Source organism: Bufo gargarizans, chromosome 9 (genome assembly GCF_014858855.1).
Source record: "Bufo gargarizans isolate SCDJY-AF-19 chromosome 9, ASM1485885v1, whole genome shotgun sequence".
NCBI lineage: Eukaryota > Metazoa > Chordata > Amphibia > Anura > Bufonidae > Bufo > Bufo gargarizans.
This window is the reverse complement of record NC_058088.1, coordinates 40582267-40605804: the sequence shown is the minus strand read 5'-3', so window position 1 is coordinate 40605804 and position 23538 is coordinate 40582267. Positions and strand designations below refer to the sequence as shown.

Sequence of the window (23538 nt, the reverse complement as noted above, 5' to 3'; positions counted from 1 at the left end):
ACGCACGTCCCAGATTCCAGTGCAATAGAGCAGGATATGGGGTAACGGTGACGCCACTTATGCAGTGGGTAAGGATACGGGTATTTAAAGTTCTATATATGTTCGTGACGCCAATTGCAGCATGCGCAGGCTACAACTACAGGGCCCTTCCAAGGTGTTATAATGCACGACCCAGATTAGGAATGGTGTAATGGCCTATAGAGTGGTGTAATGGCCTATAATGTCTCTGAAGGGTAGTGAGAATTGTGTCAACGGTGTCTCCTACCTGGGTACGGCTGGACTCCTGGCTCCTAGCTCACTTGCAATAAATTTGAGTGTAGTGATAGTAGGAGTAATAGAGGAATTTTGCAGCAGAAATGATGTCCAGACCTTTAGATAAAGTTCAAACATTTATTTACTGAAGATAATTTGTATCCAAGCAGTATACGGCTTTGGTCTCTGGTCCCAGCAGGTTTTAGCAATCATTGGCAGGAATAAATACTTCTGCAATTTAAATGTGAGCCTGCAGGATAATTCGTCAGCTTGGTAGCTCTGTAATTGTGGCAGGGATTAATCTTCTGCACTTCTCTGTAACTTCTACTTTGTGGGGACAGACTAGCTGAGGAGGAATGGATTCTCTTAGGTCTCTGGACTTTACTCACAGATAGTTTCTCAGGGGATGCTTTCTTCCTGGAACTCTGAAGGTTGTCTGCTTTCTTCATCCAGCTGAGGCTTAAGGTTCTCAGACTGGGTATGTGATCAATGTCTCAGCCGAGACAAGATCCTTGCTTTCTTCCCTATGCAGGGGATCTCCTACACACACACCCTACCCCAAGCCGGGGGTGGTCTACACTGACTCAAACTTCCTTCTCCACCCAAGTTGCAGGATGTGGGAACAGTCCACACCTCCACAGAGGGGGAGCTAAGCTGGAATAATCCATTCCAGCCTAGATATACTAAACTAGAACTAGTACCTGGCCAATGCATTGCTGCCACCTGCTGGTAAACCTGAAAAATTACAGGAAACAATAGTATTTAACATAGATTTACATGCACATTTGTGAAGACATAATGTAAATAATATCTGATGACAATGTAAAGGCTCTTAGAAGACAGTAGCGGGGTAGAGGCGTGTAGTAACACAACTCTGGGGTGTTACACCAGTATATCTGCATATCTGGCATATACCTCCTTGGGAATCCCGTCTGGGCCAGGAGATTTTCCGTTGTTAAGGTCTGTTATGGATTGTAACACTTCTTCTAAACTAATAGGTTGATCTAGTTGGTCCCTTTGTGTTGCAGTAAGTTTAGGGAATGGGATGCCTTCTAAGTATGTATCTATCTCTGATTCAGATACTGTTATGCTGGATCTGTATAGATCTTGGTAGAAGCGTGTGAAGATTCAAATAATTGCCTCCTGAGTATTGAACTCTTGCCCCATGCAGTCCCTAACTTCTAGAATCTCTGAGGAGGACGAGTCATGTCGGATCAGTTGAGCCAGTAGCTTAGACGATTGATTACCTAATTTGAAAGCTGTCTGTTTCAGGAAAAAAAAAAATTAGATCAGCTTTGTCTTTAAGTACCGCAAGATATTGTCTGCCCGCCTGGAGCCAAGCAGTCCTATTGGCATCAGTCGGGTGACGAATGTATTGTTGTTCCAATGTGGTACACTGAGATTCTAGCTCCATTTTGCAGCGTTTAGTGTCTTTTTTTTTAATGTATGTTATGTTAGAGTGTAATGTCCCATGTAGAAACGCCTTTAGAGTGTCCCACACCAGAGCTAGGTTGGGTTCATCTACATGTACTTTCAAAAATTCCTGCAGTTGGTATGAGGTCCCATCTGTTGAACCCATAAGGTTCAGCCAGAAAGGGTGTATATTATTGATAGGGCTCTGTGTATTAACATGCCTAATATTGGGTAGTGATCTGATATTCCCCGGGGTAAGTATACTATGGACCAGATATTTCATATATGCTAATCCATTTCCTAGCATGTAGTCTATCCTGGTTAAGGAGTCGCGACCACCACTATGACATGAATACACCCTAGAGCCGGGATATTTCGTTCTCCAGAGATCAAGCCATCTGAATTCAGCTAAAAATCTATTGAGTTTCGAGATATTTCCTGTATTTGAATGGTCAGCCGCATCGAGAAGTCGGTCCAGCAAAGGGTCCAACATCATGTTTAAATCTCCCATACATATTACTTCCGGGGAAGCCAGGTTGCTGGCGAAACGGTGTTGGGAGAAGGATACTGAGGGATCAGCGTGCTTACCTTGGGTATTTTTCTGAACTTCTTGAATTCCACATTGCCCACTGATGCCCCTATTGGATATTGTGTCCAGGGTTATTCTTGTCTTCTTTGGTCTTTTCTGGCCTTTATGTGGCATTCTTCAATACTTTTTTGTATGCCCATGTGTGTTGATCCCCCAGTCCCCTTTGTTTGTTTTTTTCCTCGCTTGAATATGCCTGCTTATTGTTTTTATACCTATATGTGATTATATGTATTTAACCACTTAGCGCTACGCTAACGCCGAAAGGCGTCATCTCTGCGGCGCTCCCAGGCTACGCTAACGCCAATAGGCGTCATCTCGCGTGAGCCGAGATTTCCTGTGAACGCGCGCACGCAGACGCGCGCGTTCACAGGAACGGGAGGTAAGCGAGTGGATGTCCAGCCTGCCAGTGGCGATCGCTCGCTGGCAGGCTGGAGATGTGATTTTTTTAACCCCTAACAGGCATATTAGACGCTGTTTTGATAACAGCGTCTAATATACCTGCTACCTGGTCCTCTGGTGGTCCCTTTTGTTTGGATCGACCACCAGAGGACTCAGGCAGCTCACTAAAGTAGGACCAAACACCACTACACTACACTACACCCCCCCTGTCACTTATTAACCCTTTATAAACCACTGATCAGCCCATATAGACTCCCTGATCACCCCCCTGTCATTGATCACCCCCCTGTCATTGATCACCCCCCTGTAAGGCTCCATTCAGAGGTCCGTATGATTTTTACGGATCCACGGATACATGGATCGGGTCCGCAAAACGCATACGGACGTCTGAATGGAGCCTTACAGGGGGGTGATCAATGACAAGGGGGTGATCACGCATATAGACTTCCTGATCACTTCCCTGTCATTGATCACCCCCCTGTAAGGCTCCATTCAGACGTCCGTATGATTTTTACGGATCCACTGATACATGGATCGGATCCGCAAAACACATGCGGACGTCTGAATGGAGCCTTACAGGGGGGTGATCAATTACAGAGGAGTGATCACCCATATAGACTCCCTGATCACCTCCGTCATTGATCACCCCCCCTGTAAGGCTCCATTCAGACATCAGTATGATTTTTACGGATCCACGGATACATGGATCGGATCCGCAAAACACATACGGACGTCTGAATGGAGCCTTACAGGGGGGTGAACAATGACAGAGGGGTGATCACCCATATAGACTTCCTGATCACCCCCTGTCATTGATCACCCCCCTGTCATTGATCACCCCCCTGTAAGGCTCCATTCAGACGTCCGTATGATTTTTACGGATCCACGGATACATGGATCGGATCCGCAAAACACATACGGACGTCTGAATGGAGCCTTACAGGGGGGTGATCAATGACAGAGGGGTGATCACCCATATAGACTCCCTGATCACCCCCCTGTCATTGATCACCCCCCTGTAAGGCTCCATTCAGAGGTCCGTATGATTTTTACGGATCCACGGATACATGGATCGGATCCGCAAAACGCATACGGACGTCTGAATGGAGCCTTACAGGGGGGTGATCAATGACAAGGGGGTGATCACGCATATAGACATCCTGATCACTTCCCTGTCATTGATCACCCCCCTGTAAGGCTCCATTCAGACGTCCGTATGATTTTTACGGATCCACTGATACATGGATCGGATCCGCAAAACACATGCGGACGTCTGAATGGAGCCTTACAGGGGGGTGATCAATTACAGAGGAGTGATCACCCATATAGACTCCCTGATCACCCCCTGTCATTGATCACACCCCTGTCATTGATCACCCCCCTGGTAAGGCTCCATTCAGACATCCGTATGATTTTTACGGATCCACGGATACATGGATCGGATCCGCAAAACACATACGGACGTCTGAATGGAGCCTTACAGGGGGGTGATCAATGACAGAGGGGTGATCACCCATATAGACTTCCTGATCACCCCCCTGTCATTGATCACCCCCCTGTAAGGCTCCATTCAGACGTCCGTATGATTTTTACGGATCCACGGATACATGGATCGGATCCGCAAAACGCATACGGACGTCTGAATGGAGCCTTACAGGGGGGTGATCAATGACAAGTGGGTGATCACGCATATAGACTTCCTGATCACTTCCCTGTCATTGATCACCCCTCTGTCATTGATCACCCCCCTGTAAGGCTCCATTCAGACGTCCGCATGTGTTTTGCGGATCCGATCCATGTATCCGTGGATCCGTAAAAAATCATACGGACGTCTGAATGGAGCCTTACAGGGGGGTGATCAATGACGAAGGTGATCAGGGAGTCTATATGGGTGATCACCCCTCTGTCATTGATCACCCCCCTGTAAGGCTCCATTCAGACGTCCGCATGTGTTTTGCGGATCCGATCCATGTATCCGTGGATCCGTAAAAAATCATACGGACATCTGAATGGAGCCTTACAGGGGGGTGATCAATGACGAAGGTGATCAGGGAGTCTATATGGGTGATCACCCCTCTGTCATTGATCACCCCCCTGTAAGGCTCCATTCAGACGTCCGCATGTGTTTTGCGGATCCGATCCATGTATCCGTGGATCCGTAAAAAATCATACGGATGTCTGAATGGAGCCTTACAGGGGGGTGATCAATGACAGGGGTGTGATCAATGACAGGGGGGTGATCACCCCATATAGATTCCCTGATCACCCCCCTGTCATTGATCACCCCCCTGTCATTGATCACCCCCTGTAAGGCTCCATGTAGACATTTTTTTGGGCACAAGTTAGCGGAATTTTTTTGTTTGTTTTTGTTTTTTCTTACAAAGTCTCATATTCCACTAACTTGTGTCAAAAAATAAAATCTCACATGAACTCACCATACCCCTCACGGAATCCAAATGCGTAAAAATTTTTTGACATTTATATTCCAGACTTCTTCTGACGCTTTAGGGCCCCTAAAAAGCCAGGGCAGTATAAATACCCCACATGTGACCCCATTTTGGAAAGAAGACACCCTAAGGTATTCCGTGAGGGGCATATTGAGTCCATGAAAGATTGAAATTTTTGTCCCAAGTTAGCGGAAAGGGAGACTTTGTGAGAAAATACAAAAAAAATCAATTTCCGCTAACATGTGCCAAAAAAAAAAATTCTAGGTACTCGCCATGCCCCTCACGGAATACCTTAGGGTGTCTTCTTTCCAAAATGGGGTCACATGTGGGGTATTTATACTGCCCTGGCATGTTAGGGGCCCGAAAGCGTGAGAAGAAGTCTGGGAACCAAATGCTTTCACGCGCGTTCCTGATCACTTCCCTGTCATTGATCACCCCCCTGTAAGGCTCCATTCAGACGTCCGTATGATTTTTACGGATCCACTGATACATGGATCGGATCCGCAAAACACATGCGGACGTCTGAATGGAGCCTTACAGGGGGGTGATCAATTACAGAGGAGTGATCACCCATATAGACTCCCTGATCACCCCCTGTCATTGATCACACCCCTGTCATTGATCACCCCCCTGGTAAGGCTCCATTCAGACATCCGTATGATTTTTACGGATCCACGGATACATGGATCGGATCCGCAAAACACATACGGACGTCTGAATGGAGCCTTACAGGGGGTTGATCAATGACAGAGGGGTGATCACCCATATAGACTTCCTGATCACCCCCCTGTCATTGATCACCCCCCTGTAAGGCTCCATTCAGACGTCCGTATGATTTTTACGGATCCACGGATACATGGATCGGATCCGCAAAACGCATACGGACGTCTGAATGGAGCCTTACAGGGGGGTGATCAATGACAAGTGGGTGATCACGCATATAGACTTCCTGATCACTTCCCTGTCATTGATCACCCCTCTGTCATTGATCACCCCCCTGTAAGGCTCCATTCAGACGTCCGCATGTGTTTTGCGGATCCGATCCATGTATCCGTGGATCCGTAAAAAATCATACGGACGTCTGAATGGAGCCTTACAGGGGGGTGATCAATGACGAAGGTGATCAGGGAGTCTATATGGGTGATCACCCCTCTGTCATTGATCACCCCCCTGTAAGGCTCCATTCAGACGTCCGCATGTGTTTTGCGGATCCGATCCATGTATCCGTGGATCCGTAAAAAATCATACGGACATCTGAATGGAGCCTTACAGGGGGGTGATCAATGACGAAGGTGATCAGGGAGTCTATATGGGTGATCACCCCTCTGTCATTGATCACCCCCCTGTAAGGCTCCATTCAGACGTCCGCATGTGTTTTGCGGATCCGATCCATGTATCCGTGGATCCGTAAAAAATCATACGGATGTCTGAATGGAGCCTTACAGGGGGGTGATCAATGACAGGGGTGTGATCAATGACAGGGGGGTGATCACCCCATATAGATTCCCTGATCACCCCCCTGTCATTGATCACCCCCCTGTCATTGATCACCCCCTGTAAGGCTCCATGTAGACATTTTTTTGGGCACAAGTTAGCGGAATTTTTTTGTTTGTTTTTGTTTTTTCTTACAAAGTCTCATATTCCACTAACTTGTGTCAAAAAATAAAATCTCACATGAACTCACCATACCCCTCACGGAATCCAAATGCGTAAATTTTTTTTGACATTTATATTCCAGACTTCTTCTGACGCTTTAGGTATTCCGTGAGGGGCATATTGAGTCCATGAAAGATTGAAATTTTTGTCCCAAGTTAGCGGAAAGGGAGACTTTGTGAGAAAATACAAAAAAAATCAATTTCCGCTAACATGTGCCAAAAAAAAAAATTCTAGGAACTCGCCATGCCCCTCACGGAATACCTTAGGGTGTCTTCTTTCCAAAATGGGGTCACATGTGGGGTATTTATACTGCCCTGGCATGTTAGGGGCCCGAAAGCGTGAGAAGAAGTCTGGGAACCAAATGTCTAAAAATGCCCCCCTAAAAGGAATTTGGGCCGCTTTGCGCATCTAGGCTGCAAACAAGTGACACACATCTGGTATCGCCGTACTCAGGAGAAGTTGGGGAATGTGTTTTGGGGTGTCATTTTACATATACCCATGCTGGGTGAGATAAATATCTTGGTCAAATGCCAACTTTGTATAAAAAAATGGGAAAAGTTGTCTTTTGCCGAGATATTTCTCTCACCCAGCATGGGTATATGTAAAATGACACCCCAAAACACATTCCCCAACTTCTCCTGAGTACGGCGATACCAGATGTGTGTCACTTTTTTGCCGCCTAGGTGGGCAAAGGGGCACACATTCCAAAGAGCACCTTTCAGATTTCACAGGTCCTTTTTTACACATTTTGATTTCAAACTACTTACCACACATTAGGGCCCCTAGAATGCCAGGGCATTATAACTACCCCACAAGTGACCCCATTTTGGAAAGAAGACACCCCAAGGTATTCCGTGAGGGGCATGGCGAGTTCCTAGAATTTTTTATTTTTTGTCACAAGTTAGTGGAATATGAGACTTTGTAAGAAAAATAAAATAAAATAATAAATCATCATTTTCTGCTAACTTGTGACAAAAAATAAAAAGTTCTATGAACTCATTATGCCCATCAGTGAATACCTCAGGGTGTCTACTTTCCGAAATGGGGTCATTTGTGGGTTTTTTCTACTGTTTGGGCATTGTAGAACCTCAGGAAACATGACAGGTGCTCAGAAAGTCAGAGCTGCTTCAAAAAGCGGAAATTCACATTTTTGTACCATAGTTTGTAAACGCTATAACTTTTACCCAAACCATTTTTTTTTACCCAAACATTTTTTTTTTAATCAAAGACATGTAGAACAATAAATTTAGCGAAAAATTTATATATGGATGTCGTTTTTTTTGCAAAATTTTACAACTGAAAGTGAAAAATGACATTTTTTTGCAAAAAAATCGTTAAATTTTGATTAATAACAAAAAAAGTAAAAATGTCAGCAGCAATGAAATACCACCAAATGAAAGCTCTATTAGTGAGAAGAAAAGGAGGTAAAATTCATTTGGGTGGTAAGTTGCATGACCGAGCAATAAACCTCTAAAGTTGTGGAGTGCCGATTTGTAAAAAAGGGCCTGGTCACTAGGGGGGTATAAACCTGTGGTCCTTAAGTGGTTAATAAAGATTTTTTCTTACTACGAGATGGAGCTTTAGTTCTATTGTATGGGTATTAAGTCACAACAATAGACAATCACAGTCTGCTTAAACTAATAACACACAAATAATGAAATGTTACCATGTTTTTATTGAACAAACCATGTAAACATTCACAGTGCAGGTGGAAAAAGTATGTGAACCCATGGATTTAATAACAGGTTGAACCTACTTTGGCAGCAATAACTTCAACCAAACTTTTCCTGTAGTTGCAGATCAGACGTGCACAATGGTCAGGGGTAATTATTGACCATTCCTCTTTACAGAACTGTTTCAGTTCAGCAAAATTCTTGGGATTTCTGGTGTGAATTGCTTTCTTGAGGTCCTGCCACAGCATCTCAATCGGGTTGAGGTCAGGACTCTGACTGGGCCACTCCAGAAGGCGGATTTTCTTCTGTTCAGGCCATTCTGTTGTTGATTTACTTCTATGCTTTGGGTCGTTGTCCTGTTGCAACACATATCTTCTGTTGAGCTTCAGCTGTTAGACAGATGGCCTTAAGTTCTTCTGCAAAATGTCTTGATAAACTTGGGAATTAATTTTTCCTTCGATGATAGCAATCCGTCCAGGCCCTGATGCAATAAAGCAGCCCCAAACCATGATGCCCCCACCACCATATTTCACAGTTGGGATGAGGTTTTGATGTTGGTGTGCTGTGCCGCTTTTTCTCCACAGATAGTGTTGTGTGTTTCTTCCAAACAACTCAACTTTGGTTTCATCTGTCCACAGAATATTTTGCTAGTACTGCTGTTGAACATCCAGGTGCTCTTGTGCAAACTGTAAACGTGCAGCAATGTTTTTTTGGGACAGCAGTGGCTTCCTCTGTGGTATCCTCCAATGAAATTCATTCTTGTTTAGTGTTTTACGTATCGTAGATTTGCTAACAGGGATGTTAGCATATGCCAGAGACTTTTGTAAGTCTTTAGCTGACACTCTAGGATTCTTCTTCACCTCATTGAGCAGTCTGCGCTGTGCTCTTGCAGTCATCTTTACAGGATGGACACTCCTAGGGAGAGTAGTAGCAGTGCTGAACTTTCTCCATTTATAGACAATTTGTCTTACCGTGGACTGATGAACACCTTTCCAGCTTTATGCAAGTCAACAATTCTTAATCGTAAGTCTTCTGAGAGCTCCTTTGTGCGAGGCATCATTCACATCAGGCAATGCTTCTTGTGAAAAGCAAACCCAGAACTGGTGTGTGTTTTTTATAGGGCAGGGCAGCTGTAACCAACACCTACAATCTCATCTCATTGATTGGACTCCAGTTGGCTGACACCCCACTTTTCCAGCTGCACTGTGAATGTTTACATGATGTGTTCAATAAAAACATGGTAACATTTAATTCTTTGTGTGTTATTAGTTTAAGCAGACTGTGATTGTCTATTGTTGTGACTTAGATGAAGATCAGATCACATTTTATGATCAATTTGTGCAGAAGTCCATATCATTCCAAAGGGTTCACATACTTTTTCTTGCAACTGTATATCTAGTTTACTATACAGTTCTAAACACAATACTAACAATATGAACATTATATAACTTGTTTTAAATACCTATATAGGCCTCTTGTTCCTATAAAACTCAACTCTCAGTGGAGTGAATGTCTCTTCAGCTCCTGTCTCTGGTGAATAATGATTGTGTGAGGCTGGCTGTGATTGGTGAAAACTCTTGCTGTGTGAGAAGCTGGCTGTGATTGGTCTAGACTTCTGCCCAGCAACAACAGATTTACACTGTACTTTCTGTTGTTTCTGCTGTGTCACTGAGCTTACCTTTCATTACAAAATGAATCTTAAAGGCATATTATCTTTTCTGCTTCTGTGAACACAAAATACAACAGTTATATGACATCCAAAACATGATGTCACAGTAAATAACTCTGCTTTTGTCTTTAACACATAAACATAGGAACTGTATTAAGGCTATTGGCAGGTCTAGCTGTATACACATATAAGCTATACTAGCAACCTAGGACAGCTCTTAGCTGGCCAGCTACATATATCAGTGTGTTCTCTTGTGAACTGCCAGTGGATCTAGGAAGTACTCTCTATGGAGCTAACTTATACTCCTATGGGTGTACCTCTTTCAGGCTATCTGGGATTTAACCATTAATCCCCGGTGAGGAAGCTTGGCTGCAGGTTATGGTGGACTCCACTGCAGTTAATCTCTGCGCTGATAAGGATTCTCTCTTCCTCCTTGCACTAACTTCCTCCTTCTGTTGCGCCCCATCCTCTTCTGCAGTGGGCACTCAGAATATTGTTGGCATCCCGATCCCCACCTTCTCTCCACCCGTCTGATGCGCCTTCTACTTTTCCCCGCTCCTTTCACCTAGTCTTATGCACCGCAGCGCTCTGTATGCCCGCAGCCCAGCCTCCTTCTTTCCCCTCGTCTCACCGGTCCCAGCTCTGCGCGCTCCGGTCCCCTCACAGGATATTTCTCCAGGTCTCTTGCTGCCTGGTCAATATAGTGCATCTTCAGAAGTTTTAATAGGCGGTTGGAGACAGTATACTACTTGTGCTCGGCAGGATTTGTCCTAGTAGTGCCGCGCCAGCCTCGGAGCTCCTCTCAGATGCGTCCATCTTGGCTGCTGGCCACGCCCCCATCATAATGAAGTAATATTTAAGTATTTTCATTTTCTTAATTCCCGGAGAACCCCTTTAAAGATGATAAGACGGGATTTTCACACAACTGTATTTTTGCTCCACATCTGATCGGAAGAAGACTCATTAATTTCTATGGGGCCGCAACAGATGTGGAAAGGACACTGTGTGCTGTCTTGCTGTGTGTCCGTTCTGTGATCCCACCAAAAAATTGGACATGTCCTATTTTTGTCCGTATTGCGGACAAGAATAGGCATTTCTATAACCGTGCAGGACCTGCATAACGGAAAAGCGCTGGGCGCATATGGCCGGTATCCATGTTTTGCGGATCGCAAAATGGACACTGTCTAGTGCATGAGTCCTTAGTCTGCAGATGTATGCTACGTGTAAACTGTTAAATAATGTTGAGAAGGAATTTAGAAGAACGGTAGTCCACCTTAACATCCGATATGGTATTTTTGGGGACGTTCACTTTTTAGAAGATGGTGGCATCAGTATAACCTGTAGTAAATCGGATAATATAACAGCAGGCTCATCTGTGTTTAATGGCATGTGACGGGCAAAATGTTTATGCACAGAGAAGAATATAGGTTAATGAAAAGTGTTAATCAGAAATTCAGGAGTAAACATTAAAATGTGTGCATTTAATGGAAAAGCCAGATTGTGCATGACATTTTTAATACGCTCCAGCGGCCACTAGATGGCAGTGTGAGAACATCACCGTATGCTGTAAGTAAAGCACATTCGTGGAGCAGGGTGTGATGCTAACCTCCTAAGAACCTGAGGCATCTGAGAGATGCTGTGCGTTAAACATAAAAGAGTAGCTTGGCACGCTGGTGTGAGGAAATTAAAGATGTGCAGACAATAGGTTATGGAGCCCGCCAGCCCACTTGGCACAGGGTGCTGATATGCTAGGGCTCGAGCCTTGCTTGGTCTGTACATAGTGTTATCCAGACAAAAACTATGAACAAAACTTCTACAGAAAAATACTACTGGGTGTTACTGATAAAGGAAACCTGTCACAGTGAGAATACAGTGCAGTCTGCAGCAGGTTATAGAGCAGGAGGAGCTGAGCAGACTGATATAGAGTTTTATTTGAAAAGATTCAGTATAACTTGTGTTTTATTAATTATTTATTAAACCTTTGCTCACTCTATTCCTACTCAGCCATTGCCTTACCTTTATCATAGAGCATACAGAGTTATCTGTCAGTCACTGATAAGACCGCCTACTGGACTCCTGAGCATAGAGAGAACTGAGGTTTAAATGAATAAAATACAAGGTTTACAGAATCTTTTCCTATAAAGCTATATATCAATCTGCTCAGCTCCTCCTGGTCTATAAAGTGATTGGATTGCACTTTAAATGTCACAGGTTCCCTTTAATGCTTTGGTATCATAAATCACTATAGACATCCTTACTGATCCATTGTGGCACCCTGAAACACCAGGGATATTACCATAAACCCCTAGTCTACCATATGGACTAGCTCATAAGTCACCTTAGATCTTGGATTCCATATCATTATTGGTTAAAAAAACGGAGATGGAATACACAACCACTTAAAGGGGAGCTGTCACCGATCCTGACATGTCTGTTTTAGCGATTAATTACATTCCCCATGCAATAACAATTCTGTATAGAGTGTCTATTATGACTATATCATGTGCCATTCCTCTATTATTCCTACTTGACTTTTAATAACTTACCTGCAGTCTGCAATAAGGGTATACCTGGGTGTTACCAACTGGGGGTAGGTCCCTGCACAGTCTGAGACTGGCAGCACTGATTGGATAATGTCAGACTGTGCAGGGACACACCCACATCCGGCAACACCCAGGTGGACCTTTATTGCAGACTGCTGGTAATTAATTCTTAAACTTCTTGTAGATATAATAGGGGAATAGCATAACGTAGAGTCATAAGAATACATGTCCTAGAATTGTTATTACGTGTGGAATGAAAGTAGTTAATAAACCATGTCAGGAGAGGTAACAGGTCCTCTTTAATGGGGTTGTCTTACTAATAATATTCTACAGTTTTCAAACCAGCACCTGGATCTGAATACTTTTGTACATATAATAACATGTAATAAAACATTTAGTACAGCCACTGAGTTATTCAATAAAATGTATCTGTATAGCGCCACCTGATTTGTTGTTTTTCCTATTTCCTTGACCTGCTCACTGAGATGGCCGCACATGCTCAGTTTCATCTTTCAACTGCTTTCTGAGCTGTGATAGGGAGAGCTGAGACACGCCCCCTGAGCTGTGATAGGGAGAGCTGAGACACACCCCCTGAGCTGTGATAGGGAGAGATGAGACACGCCCCCTGAGATGTAGCAGAAAAGACGCTCCCCTTAATCTATCACGAAAGATACGACGGCAGCATCTCCAATCCAATAAGGCTTTATTCACACAAGGTGCATAAGACAGTACACACAGTCCTGTTTCAGCTACATAGTAGCCTTTATCAAGCTTGATAAAGCCTACTATGTAAATGAAACGTAGCTGTAACCGGACCGTGTGTACTGTCTCATGCATTGTGTGTGAATAAGGCCTTATTGGATTGGAGATGCTGCCGTCGTATCTTTTGTGGTTGATGACGTCATAACCCCTATGGATCAGGGTAATTTGACTGGCTGATGCATTCCTGACACTCCATAATTGACTGTATTGGGTGCTGCTCTACATATATCTTATTTGCTCCCCTTAATCTGTCAGTTTGATATAATTCTAGCAGAACAATGAATGTAGAGATATTTGGATCCATGTGAGGTAACAGGGCTGGTTCTAGCTTTATTTGGAAGAGATTGTCATGTCCTATATAATGCAAGAAAATTTAGACTAGAACCTTCAGAATCACAGGTGCATATCCATGAAGCAAACATAATTACAAAAAACAAAATGGCTGCACACCGTTATATATACAAACAATAGAGCTAAGAAATGGGGGTCATTCTAGATAAAAGTGGTACAATACCAACTATAAATGAATAATGGAAGCTCTTAGCGCACATACGTGTCGGGCCCATCTACCAGGCGTCAAGGTGGCTTCCGCAGATGGGTCCCTATCACTAAATATACTGCCTCACTTTGCACTTACTTAAGCCTACAATATTCAGGGCAGTGTAGGAACCAGCTACAAACGTACTCTGCTCAGAAGTCCGAGGTAGATGGGCGTGTTCAGTCTAAAAGAGGCGCTCCCCTCAATATACCATCCATCCTACAAATATACCATCTACCTGGGACTTCTGAGCAGAGTACTTTTGTTCTACCTGGGACTTCTGGGCAGAGTACTTTTGTAGCTGGTTCCTACACTGCCCTGAATATTGTAGGCTTAAGTAAGTCCAAAGTGAGGCAGTTTCTTTAGTGATAGGGACCCATCTGCGGAAGCCACCTTGACGCCTGGTAGATGGGCCCGACACGTATGTGCGCTAAGAGCTTCCATTACTCATTTATAGTCGGTATTGTACCACTTTTATCTAGAATGACCCCCATTTCTTAGCTCTATTGTTTAAATATATAACGGTGTGCAGCCATTTTTTTGTTGTTGTAATTATGTCCTATATGATGTCTGATTTTCATTTTTTACATTAGTCATGGGATAACCCCTTTAAGACATTTGCTTTGGTGGGAAGGGAAGAGGGAAGCACAGCAGCCGGCAATGTACCAGTGGTCATTCAATTCCTTACCATGTAATGCTGCATCCCATCTAAGTAATAGGATTTCTATTGCCTGAACATCTTGCTACTGGAGTTCTATCACATCTGCTGTAGTTTCTGCAACGGAAGCCATACAATTGGTCTACTCTTCACCAACTGCCTATAGAGAAGACTGATGACATGCTTGCATCTATCTACCTTCCTGTACCCACTAAATATGTAAACATTTGTGTACACTTGGAGTTCTGTGACGATGGATGGTTTATAGAACATATGTATTATATAGACTAGTAGCTCAGAATTGCACCAATATCCATTTACTATTACTGCCAAAACATGTTGGGTGTAGTAGTTTCAGCCCAACTGGGCAGTTAGAGGTTGCAGGCTACAGAAATATAGCAGAGTTAGGCTACAGCAGCAGACCAGCAGACCCTACTCTGAACTCACTCACTCATAAATGTGGTGAGCAATTAGGAAGACCTTTTTTTTTTTTTTACAAATCTAATCTTATCTTAACTTCCGGACAGGCACTGGCACCGGCTTCTTCGCGCTCTCCTCAAAGTGCCTTCTCCCTGCTGCGTCTCGGCGTCATGTCCGGTAACAGGAAATTAAGAGGCTTGCCGCACCCACACGGGGAGGAGAATCAGGGGGTGGAGACTCAAGGAGGGTAGGGCTGGCCTGGTACTGACTGCAGCGCAGAAACGCAACACTGGGCGGCGGGCCCCGGGTTAAACAGGCAGGCACAGCACTTCTGCAGGGCGGGGCCAGGGGTCCACAGGTGGCCGGGCCCCCGGAGTGCCGGGCCCGGTCGCAACTGCGACCCCTGCGACCCCTGTATGTACGCCCCTGTCAGGGATGCTCGACCTGTGGCCCTCCAGCTGTTGCAAAACTACAATGCATGGACAGCCTACAGCAATCAGCCTACAGCAGGGCATGGTGGGAGTATTTTTACAACAGCAGGAGGGCCGCAGGTTGGGCACCCCTGACTTATACCATAGTGGTTTACTATTGCAGTCTATGGGAAAATCACTTTGTTCCTTGGGCTTGATAGGAACTTTACTATGGCTGGCCTCAGAGCATTCAGAAGGCCCCAGGCTGCCATAGAAACTAGTCAGCTTCCTTGATATTGTTGTGGGGGAAGGTGGGGTGGCATTCAGTCATGGGAGCACTCAGTTTCCTGTAAATAACCACTCATATGCTATGGTTTTAAACGAGCCCTCACACAGTTCTGTCCTGGTAAATGTAAAAAGGTTACAGATCTCAGAACATGGCGATGCAATATTTGAAAGTTTGTTTTTTAAAATTACATCTTGTAAAATTAAAACCCATAAAACAATGGCAGAATTGCGTTTTTTTCCATTTCTATGCCATTTAGATTTTTCTTACAGCTTTCCACTATATTATATGGAATATTAAGTGAAAGTACTATCCGTCCTCCAAAAAACAAGCCCTGATTGGCGAGAAAAAAAACTGAAAAGGAAAGGAGAATGGCTGCATCGGGAAGGGGTTATATGCATATCTATAGGGAAACTGCAGCCCCCTCACCTCTGCTGCTCAGTGTCTTGGCCTGCCTTCACTATATATTTTCTATCAAGATTCTTGCTTGACAGCGCAGATCAGTCTTACACCTTTGTAATCCATCGAAATTCTAAATTACAGGTTTCAGCCCCATACAGTGAAAAACGGCTTTAAGCTTCAAACAAGCAACCAAGAAGGAAAGGCGAGGAGTGCCGAACCCGTAATTAACCAGATCATTGATAAATTGAATCATGTCAATCAGGTAGGTAAAAAGCACACAAAGCGCGTCACTGCGCAATTACCATTAATGTCATGTCAAACTGCTGGGTCGTAAAACGTCTACTGCAAACTGGTTAATGTAAATGAACTGCTCATAATGCGTCAGAGGATGAAATATGGTGGACAGGAGGGGGAATATTTTTAATCTACTACTTTTTGTCCAATGGGTCCATGGATGTAATCTTCTCTGGGCATTCATTTATAGTTTGGGGGGATTTGAACTGAAAGCTATCTGTCGGCGGATTTGTACCTATGACACTGTCTGACCTGTTACATGTGCACTTGGTAGATGAAGGCATCTGTGTTGGTCCCATATTCATATGTTACCGCATTGCTGAGAAAAATTATGTTTTACTATATGCAAATGAGCCTCTAGGAGCAACGGGGGCGTTACCATTACACCTAGAGGCTCTGCTTTCTCTGCACCCCCAGCACTTTGACAACATTACTACACCTGCCCCTGCCAATCAAATTGGAGAGGGCACAGCAGTTGCCTCTAGGTGTAACGGCAACGCATATATTAAAACTTTATTTTTCTCAGCAATGTGATTGGGGGGGGACTATCTCTCCTTGGGGAGAGCGCTTTAGTCGGCGTGAGGAGATTTACAGGCCATACATCGCTCCTCTGGAATTCTGGGAACAAAGTAATGCAAATGAGCTCCTAACAAGCTCTGCCTCTAATGCCACCAGATGTAAGGCAGCTATCCTATAAGTCAATGTTCATCCCTTTAAATAGGCCTTGAGACATGACTCGGATATTAAACAAGCTGACTAAGGTGCTCTCCCACCCCACCGCCCTACTCCCCCAAATCCTGACTTAGGCCTCTCACTGAGTTAAGCCAGTACACTCTGCTCTGCACTGATGAGGAGCAATCACCCCGAAACAGCTGTCTGCAGATGAGGTGCTGGCTTATTTAATATCTGAGTCATGTCTCAAGGCCTATTTAACCCCTTAAGGACACATGACGTATCGGTACGGCATGTTTCCCGAGTCCTTAAGGACACATGACGTACCGGTACGTCATGTGTTGTTCCGATCACTGCCGTGCGGCCGGCTGTGATCGGAACAAGGTGCCTGCTCAAATCATTGAGCAGGCACCTCGGCTAAATGCGCGGGGGGGTCCCGTGACCCCCCCATGTCCGCGATCGCAACAAACCGCAGGTCAATTCAGACCTGCGGTTTGTTGCGCTTTCTGCAGTTTCTGATCGCTGCGGTCCCTGACCGCGGCGATCAGAAACTTTAGTGTGGCGAAAATATATATTTATCACCCCCCCTGCACCTCTGAATGATTTTAGCCCGGTGGGAGGTGCAGGGGGGGTGTTGCGGGCGGTGGGGGCGGTGCGGGAGGCGGGCGGTGCGGCAGGCGGGATCGCGATCCCCCGCCCGCCTCCTATTGCGTAATCGTTGGTGTACAGTGGGTATACCAGGGTGCCAGCACATTGCTGGCACCCTGGTATAAACGGCTGACATCGGTGATGCGATGTCAGCCGTTTAACCCTTTCCATACAGCGGTCCGTACGGACCGCTGTATGGAAAAAGTTAACAGTAAGAGGGAGCTCCCTCCCTCTCCGATCGGGGGGCTGCAGTGCCTTTGCAGCCCCCGATGGAGAGGGAGAGAGCCCCCAGACAGCCCCCCCAGAGCCCCGTCCTTACCCTTCCCCGTCTGCGCAGTTCTGACCATAACTGAGCAGACGGGGAAGGTTCCCATGGCAACAGGACGCCTCTCAGGCGTCCTGCTGTCCATGGTGCTGAACAGATCTGTGCTGAAAGCATAGATCTGTTCAGTGTAAGTAAAATATAGTACAGTGCAATATATATTGTACTGTACTGTATTATACAGACATCAGACCCACTGGATCTTCAAGAACCAAGTGGGTCTGGGTCAAAAAAAAAGTGAAAAAAAGGTAAAAATCAAAAAACACATTTATCACTGATTAAAAATTAAAAAAATAAAATTCCCTACACATGTTTGGTATCGCCGCGTCCGTAACGACCTGATCTATAAAACGGTCATCTTACTTTACCCGAACGGTGAACGCCATAAAAATAAAAAATAAAAAACTATGATGAAATTGAAATTTTGTCCACCTTACTTCCCAAAAAAAGGTAATAAAAGTGATCAAAAAAGTCGCATGTACGCCAAAATTGTAACAATCAAACCGTCATCTCATCCCGCAAAAAATGAGACCCTACTTAAGATAATCGCCCAAAAACTGAAAAAACTATGGCTCTTAGACTATGGAAACACTAAAACATCATTTTTTTTGTTTCAAAAATGAAATCATTGTGTAAAACTTGCATAAATAAAAAAAAGTATACATATTAGGTATCGCCGCGTCCATATCGACCGGCTCTATAAAAATATCACATGACCTAACCCCTCAGGTGACCACCGTAAAAAAATAAAAATAAAAACAGTGTAAAAAAAGCCATTTTTTGTCATCTTACGTCACAAAAAGTGTAATAGCAAGCGATCAAAAAGTCATATGCACACCAAAATAGTGCCAATCAAACCGTCATCTCATCCCGCAAAAAATGAGACCCTACTTAAGATAATCACCCAAAAACTGAAAAAACAATGGCTCTTAGACTATGGAGACACTAAAACATTTTTTTTGTTTTAAAAATGAAATCATTGTGTAAAACGTACATAAATAAAAAAAATTGTATACATATTAGGTATTGCCGCGTCCGTGACAACCTGCTCTATAAAATTACCACATGATCTAACCTGTCAGATGAATGTTGTAAATAAAAAAATAAAAAACGCTGCCAAAAAAGCTATTTCTTGTTACCTTGCCGCACAAAAAGTGTAATATAGAGCAACCAAAAATCATATGTACCCTAAACTAGTACCAACAAAACTGCCACCCTATCCCGTAGTTTCTAAAATGGGGTCACTTTTTTGGAGTTTCTACTCTAGGGGTGCATCAGAGGGGCTTCAAATGGGACATGGTGTAAAAAAAAACAGTCCAGCAAAACCTGCCTTCCAAAAACCGTATGGCATTCCTTTCCTTCTGCGCCCTGCCGTGTGCCCGTACAGTGGTTTACGACCACATATGGGGTGTTTCTGTAAACTACAGAATCAGGGCCATAAATAATGAGTTTTGTTTGGCTGTTAACCCTTGCTTTGTAACTGGAAAAAAAAAATTAAAATGGAAAATCTGCCAAAAAAGTGAAATTTTGAAATTGTATCTCTATTTTCCATTAAATCTTGTGCAACACCTAAAGGGTTAACAAAGTTTGTAAAATCCGTTTTGAATACCTTGAGGGGTGTAGTTTCTTAGATGGGGTCACTTTTATGGAGTTTATAATCTGGGGGTGCATCAGGGGGGCTTCAAATGGGACTTGGTGTCAAAAAACCGGTCCATAAAAATCAGCCCTCCAAAAACCAAACGGCGCACCTTTCCCTCTACGCCCCGCTGTGTGGCCGTACAGTAGTTTACGGCCACATATGGGGTGTTTCTGTAAACAGCAGAGTCAGGGCAATAAAGATACAGTCTTGTTTGGCTGTTAACCCTTGCTTTGTTAGTGGAAAAAATGGGTTAAAATGGAAAATTAGGCAAAAAAATGAAATTCTCAAATTTCATCGCCATTTGCCAATAACTCTTGTGCAACACCTAAAGGGTTAACGACGTATGTAAAATCAGTTTTGAATACCTTGAGGGGTGTAGTTTCTTAGATGGGGTCACTTTTAGGGAGTTTCTCCTCTAGGGGTGCATCAGGGGGCTTCAAATGGGACATGGTGTAAATAAACCAGTCCATAAAAATCAGCCTTCCAAAAACCAAACGGCGCACCTTTCACTCTACGCCCCGCTGTGTGGCCGTACAGTAGTTTACGGCCACATATTGGGTGTTTCTGTAAACGGCAGAGTCAGGGCAATAAAGATACAGTCTTGTTTGGCTGTTAACCCTTGCTTTGTTAGTGGAAAAAATGGGTTAAAATGGAAAATTAGGCAAAAAAATGAAATTCTCAAATTTCATCGCCATTTGCCAATAACTCTTGTGCAACACCTAAAGGGTTAACGACGTATGTAAAATCAGTTTTGAATACCTTGAGGGGTGTAGTTTCTTAGATGGGGTCACTTTTAGGGAGTTTCTCCTCTAGGGGTGCATCAGGGGGCTTCAAATGGGACATGGTGTAAATAAACCAGTCCATAAAAATCAGCCTTCCAAAAACCAAACGGCGCACCTTTCACTCTACGCCTCGCTGTGTGGCCGTACAGTAGTTTACGGCCACATATTGGGTGTTTCTGTAAACGGCAGAGTCAGGGCAATAAAGATACCGTCTTGTTTGGCTGTTAACCCTTGCTTTGTTAGTGGAAAAAATGGGTTAAAATGAAAAATTAGACAAAAAAATTAAATTCTCAAATTTCCTCCCCATTTGCCAATAACTCTTGTGCAACACCTAAAGGGTTAACAACGTATTCAAAATCAGTTTTGAATACCTTGAGGGGTGTAGTTTCTTAGATGGGGTCATTTTTGGGTGGTTTCTATTATGTAAGCCTCGCAAAGTGACTTGAGACCAGAACTGGTCCCTAAAAATTGAGTTTTTGTAAATTTCTGAAAAATTTCAAGATTTGCTTCTAAACTTCTAAGCCTTATAACATCCCCAAAAAATAAAATATCATTCCCAAAATAATTCAAACATGAAGTAGACATATGGGGAATGTAAAGTCATCCAAATTTTTGGGGGTATTACTATGTATTACAGAAGTAGAGAAACTGGAACTTTGAAATTTGCAAATTTTTCCAAATTTTTGTTAAATTTTGTATTTTTTGGTGCAAAAAAAATAATTTTTTTGACTTCATTTTACCAGTGTCATGAAGTACAATATGTGACGAAAAAACAATCTCAGAATGGCCTGGATAAGTCAAAGCGTTTTAAAGTTATCAGCACTTAAAGTGACTCTGGTCAGATTTGCAAAAAATGGCCTGGTCCTTAAGGTGAAATAGGGCTGTGTCCTTAAGGGGTTAAAGGGTTGAACATTGACTTATAGCAGGGATGCTCAACCTGCGTCTCTCTCTAAAACTACAACTCCCAGCATAAGCCTACAGCAGGGCATGGTGGGAATTGTAGTTTTAAAACAGCTGGAGGGCCGCAGGTTGAGCATTCCTGACTTATAGGATAGCTGCCTTACATCTGGTAGCATCAGAGGCAAAGTCTGCCAAGAGCTCATTTGCATCCCTTCCCTCCCAGAATTCCAGAGAAGCATGTGTGGCCTATAAGTCCCCTCAGACCGATTAGGGCGCTCTCCCCAAGGAGAGATAGTACCTCCCAAAATCTGACTTGGCCTCTCACCCAGTTAAGCCATTACTTTCTGCTTGTGACGATTGTGCCGCCACATGTCATTGAACCCCCTCAGATGCCGTGTTCATTGTTGAGTGCAGCATCTAATGTAAAAATGAAGGCCTTTCATGGGTAAAAAAAATATAAATACTCACCTCATCCATTTCTTCCTGGTTAAAGACGATCATATGTGACCACACACAAGATTTTGCGGGGGATCTTCAATCAGAATGTCAGGGGCGGCCTCTTTGCACTCAGGTGGCTCAGGGAAAATTTATTAGTTTCCACAAAGCACAAGGAAATTCGGCTTTGTGGCGATTAAAATTTTTCATGAAATTCGGCTCGAAGTCCACGTCGCTCAAACCTAGTAGCAAATGTTAACATTTAACTCTTAAAATACACAGCTGCACCAAGCATTTACTTGACTTTACTGGCTTTTGTTTTGTCATGTGTCAACTCAGTTTGCTGCAATTGTGTATTTAATGTGTGATGTGTCCAGTTAGTGTTTGCTACATCTTTATCTCATTTACATTGTTATTTTAACATTCAGCTAATGGTGACCAGATACATATCTTGGGTTAGGTTTACATTTGCAGTAAAGGAAATCTGGTGCTCTGATGCGGCAGACAAACAGACTACTAGAGTTAGGGTGCATTCACGCGACCGTACGTGTTTTGTGGTCTGCAAAACACAGATCCGCAAAAAATACCCTCGGCGTCTGTGTTGCATCCATTTTATTTTTTGCAGACCCATTGTAATAATACCTAACGGACATGATCTATCTTTTTAGCGAGACTTCAGATCGGACGTAATGTGGACAACACATGGTGTGCTGTCTATATTTTTTGCCGCCCCATTGAAATGAATGGGTTTGCATTCGATATACGCAAAAATTTGCTAATCGGACCAAAAATACAATGATGTAAATGGGGCCTTACTGTATCTGGCATAGCTGGATATGCTGGATCCCCATAGACAATAATGAGATTCTGCGACTTTCTGTCATAAATACTGGCATTCGGCCGGACAGATACAACTGCATAAAGCTTTATTTGTCCAGCTGAAAGATGGTATTTATGGCAGAAAGCCGACGGAACCCATTATAGTCAGTTGGCATCTGGTGGTGTGTGGCGGCATCCTGCTATGCAGGATACAGTAACTCTTGTAGTTTGTTTCTTTGCTGGAACAGACTACTGGATTACCTTTACCGCAGATATGAATGTAGCCTAAGGCCTCATTCACATGTCCGTGGAAAATCCGTACGTGTTTTATCTGTGAAGATGTCCGTGAAGGATCCGTGTTTGGTCTTTGTATCCGATTTTTGCTTTCCATGGGTCACCCATATTCTACAGACACTGCTCAGCTGAAAATTAATTTCCGGAACATCTCCTATCAAACACTGATGACATTTGTGTTGTCTGTGGTTTTTCACGGACCCATAGACTTCAATGGGCATGTTTAGCCCGTATCATGGACCAAAGTATCTCATGTCTTGCGGTTATAAAAAAATTACTGATGTGCCAACATATTCAAACCAATGGGTACATGTGCTGTCCACAGAAAATGCATATAGCACACATCCGTGAAAAATGAAAATGTAAATGAGACCTAAAGGGGTTTTCTCAGGATTTTCATATTGATGGCCTTTCCTCTGCATGGGTCGAGTCGATGAGCTATTCTGCTGGAGCTCTGTCCATTATCCAGTGGACAGGGCTGGTAACTGCAGCTCTGCTCCCATTGAAGTAAATAGAAGCAGAGCTGCAGTTACCAGCTTAGTCCACTACACAATGGATGGCGCTCTGTACTTCATTTAAACAGCTGATTGATGGGTGTGTGCCAATCTGATATGAC

The 23538-nt window shown here is 43.8% G+C and overlaps 1 protein-coding gene across 1 annotated transcript in view; it reads left to right on the top strand.

The window, feature by feature from the left end:
- GPC3 (glypican 3) overlaps positions 1-23538 on the top strand; it is a 632623-nt gene that overhangs the window by 406285 nt on the left and 202800 nt on the right. Inside the window, exon 6 of the mRNA XM_044268393.1 lies at positions 16259-16379. Within this exon, the coding sequence (XP_044124328.1) occupies positions 16259-16379 (121 nt within the window). The remainder of the gene's footprint in view (positions 1-16258; positions 16380-23538) is intronic.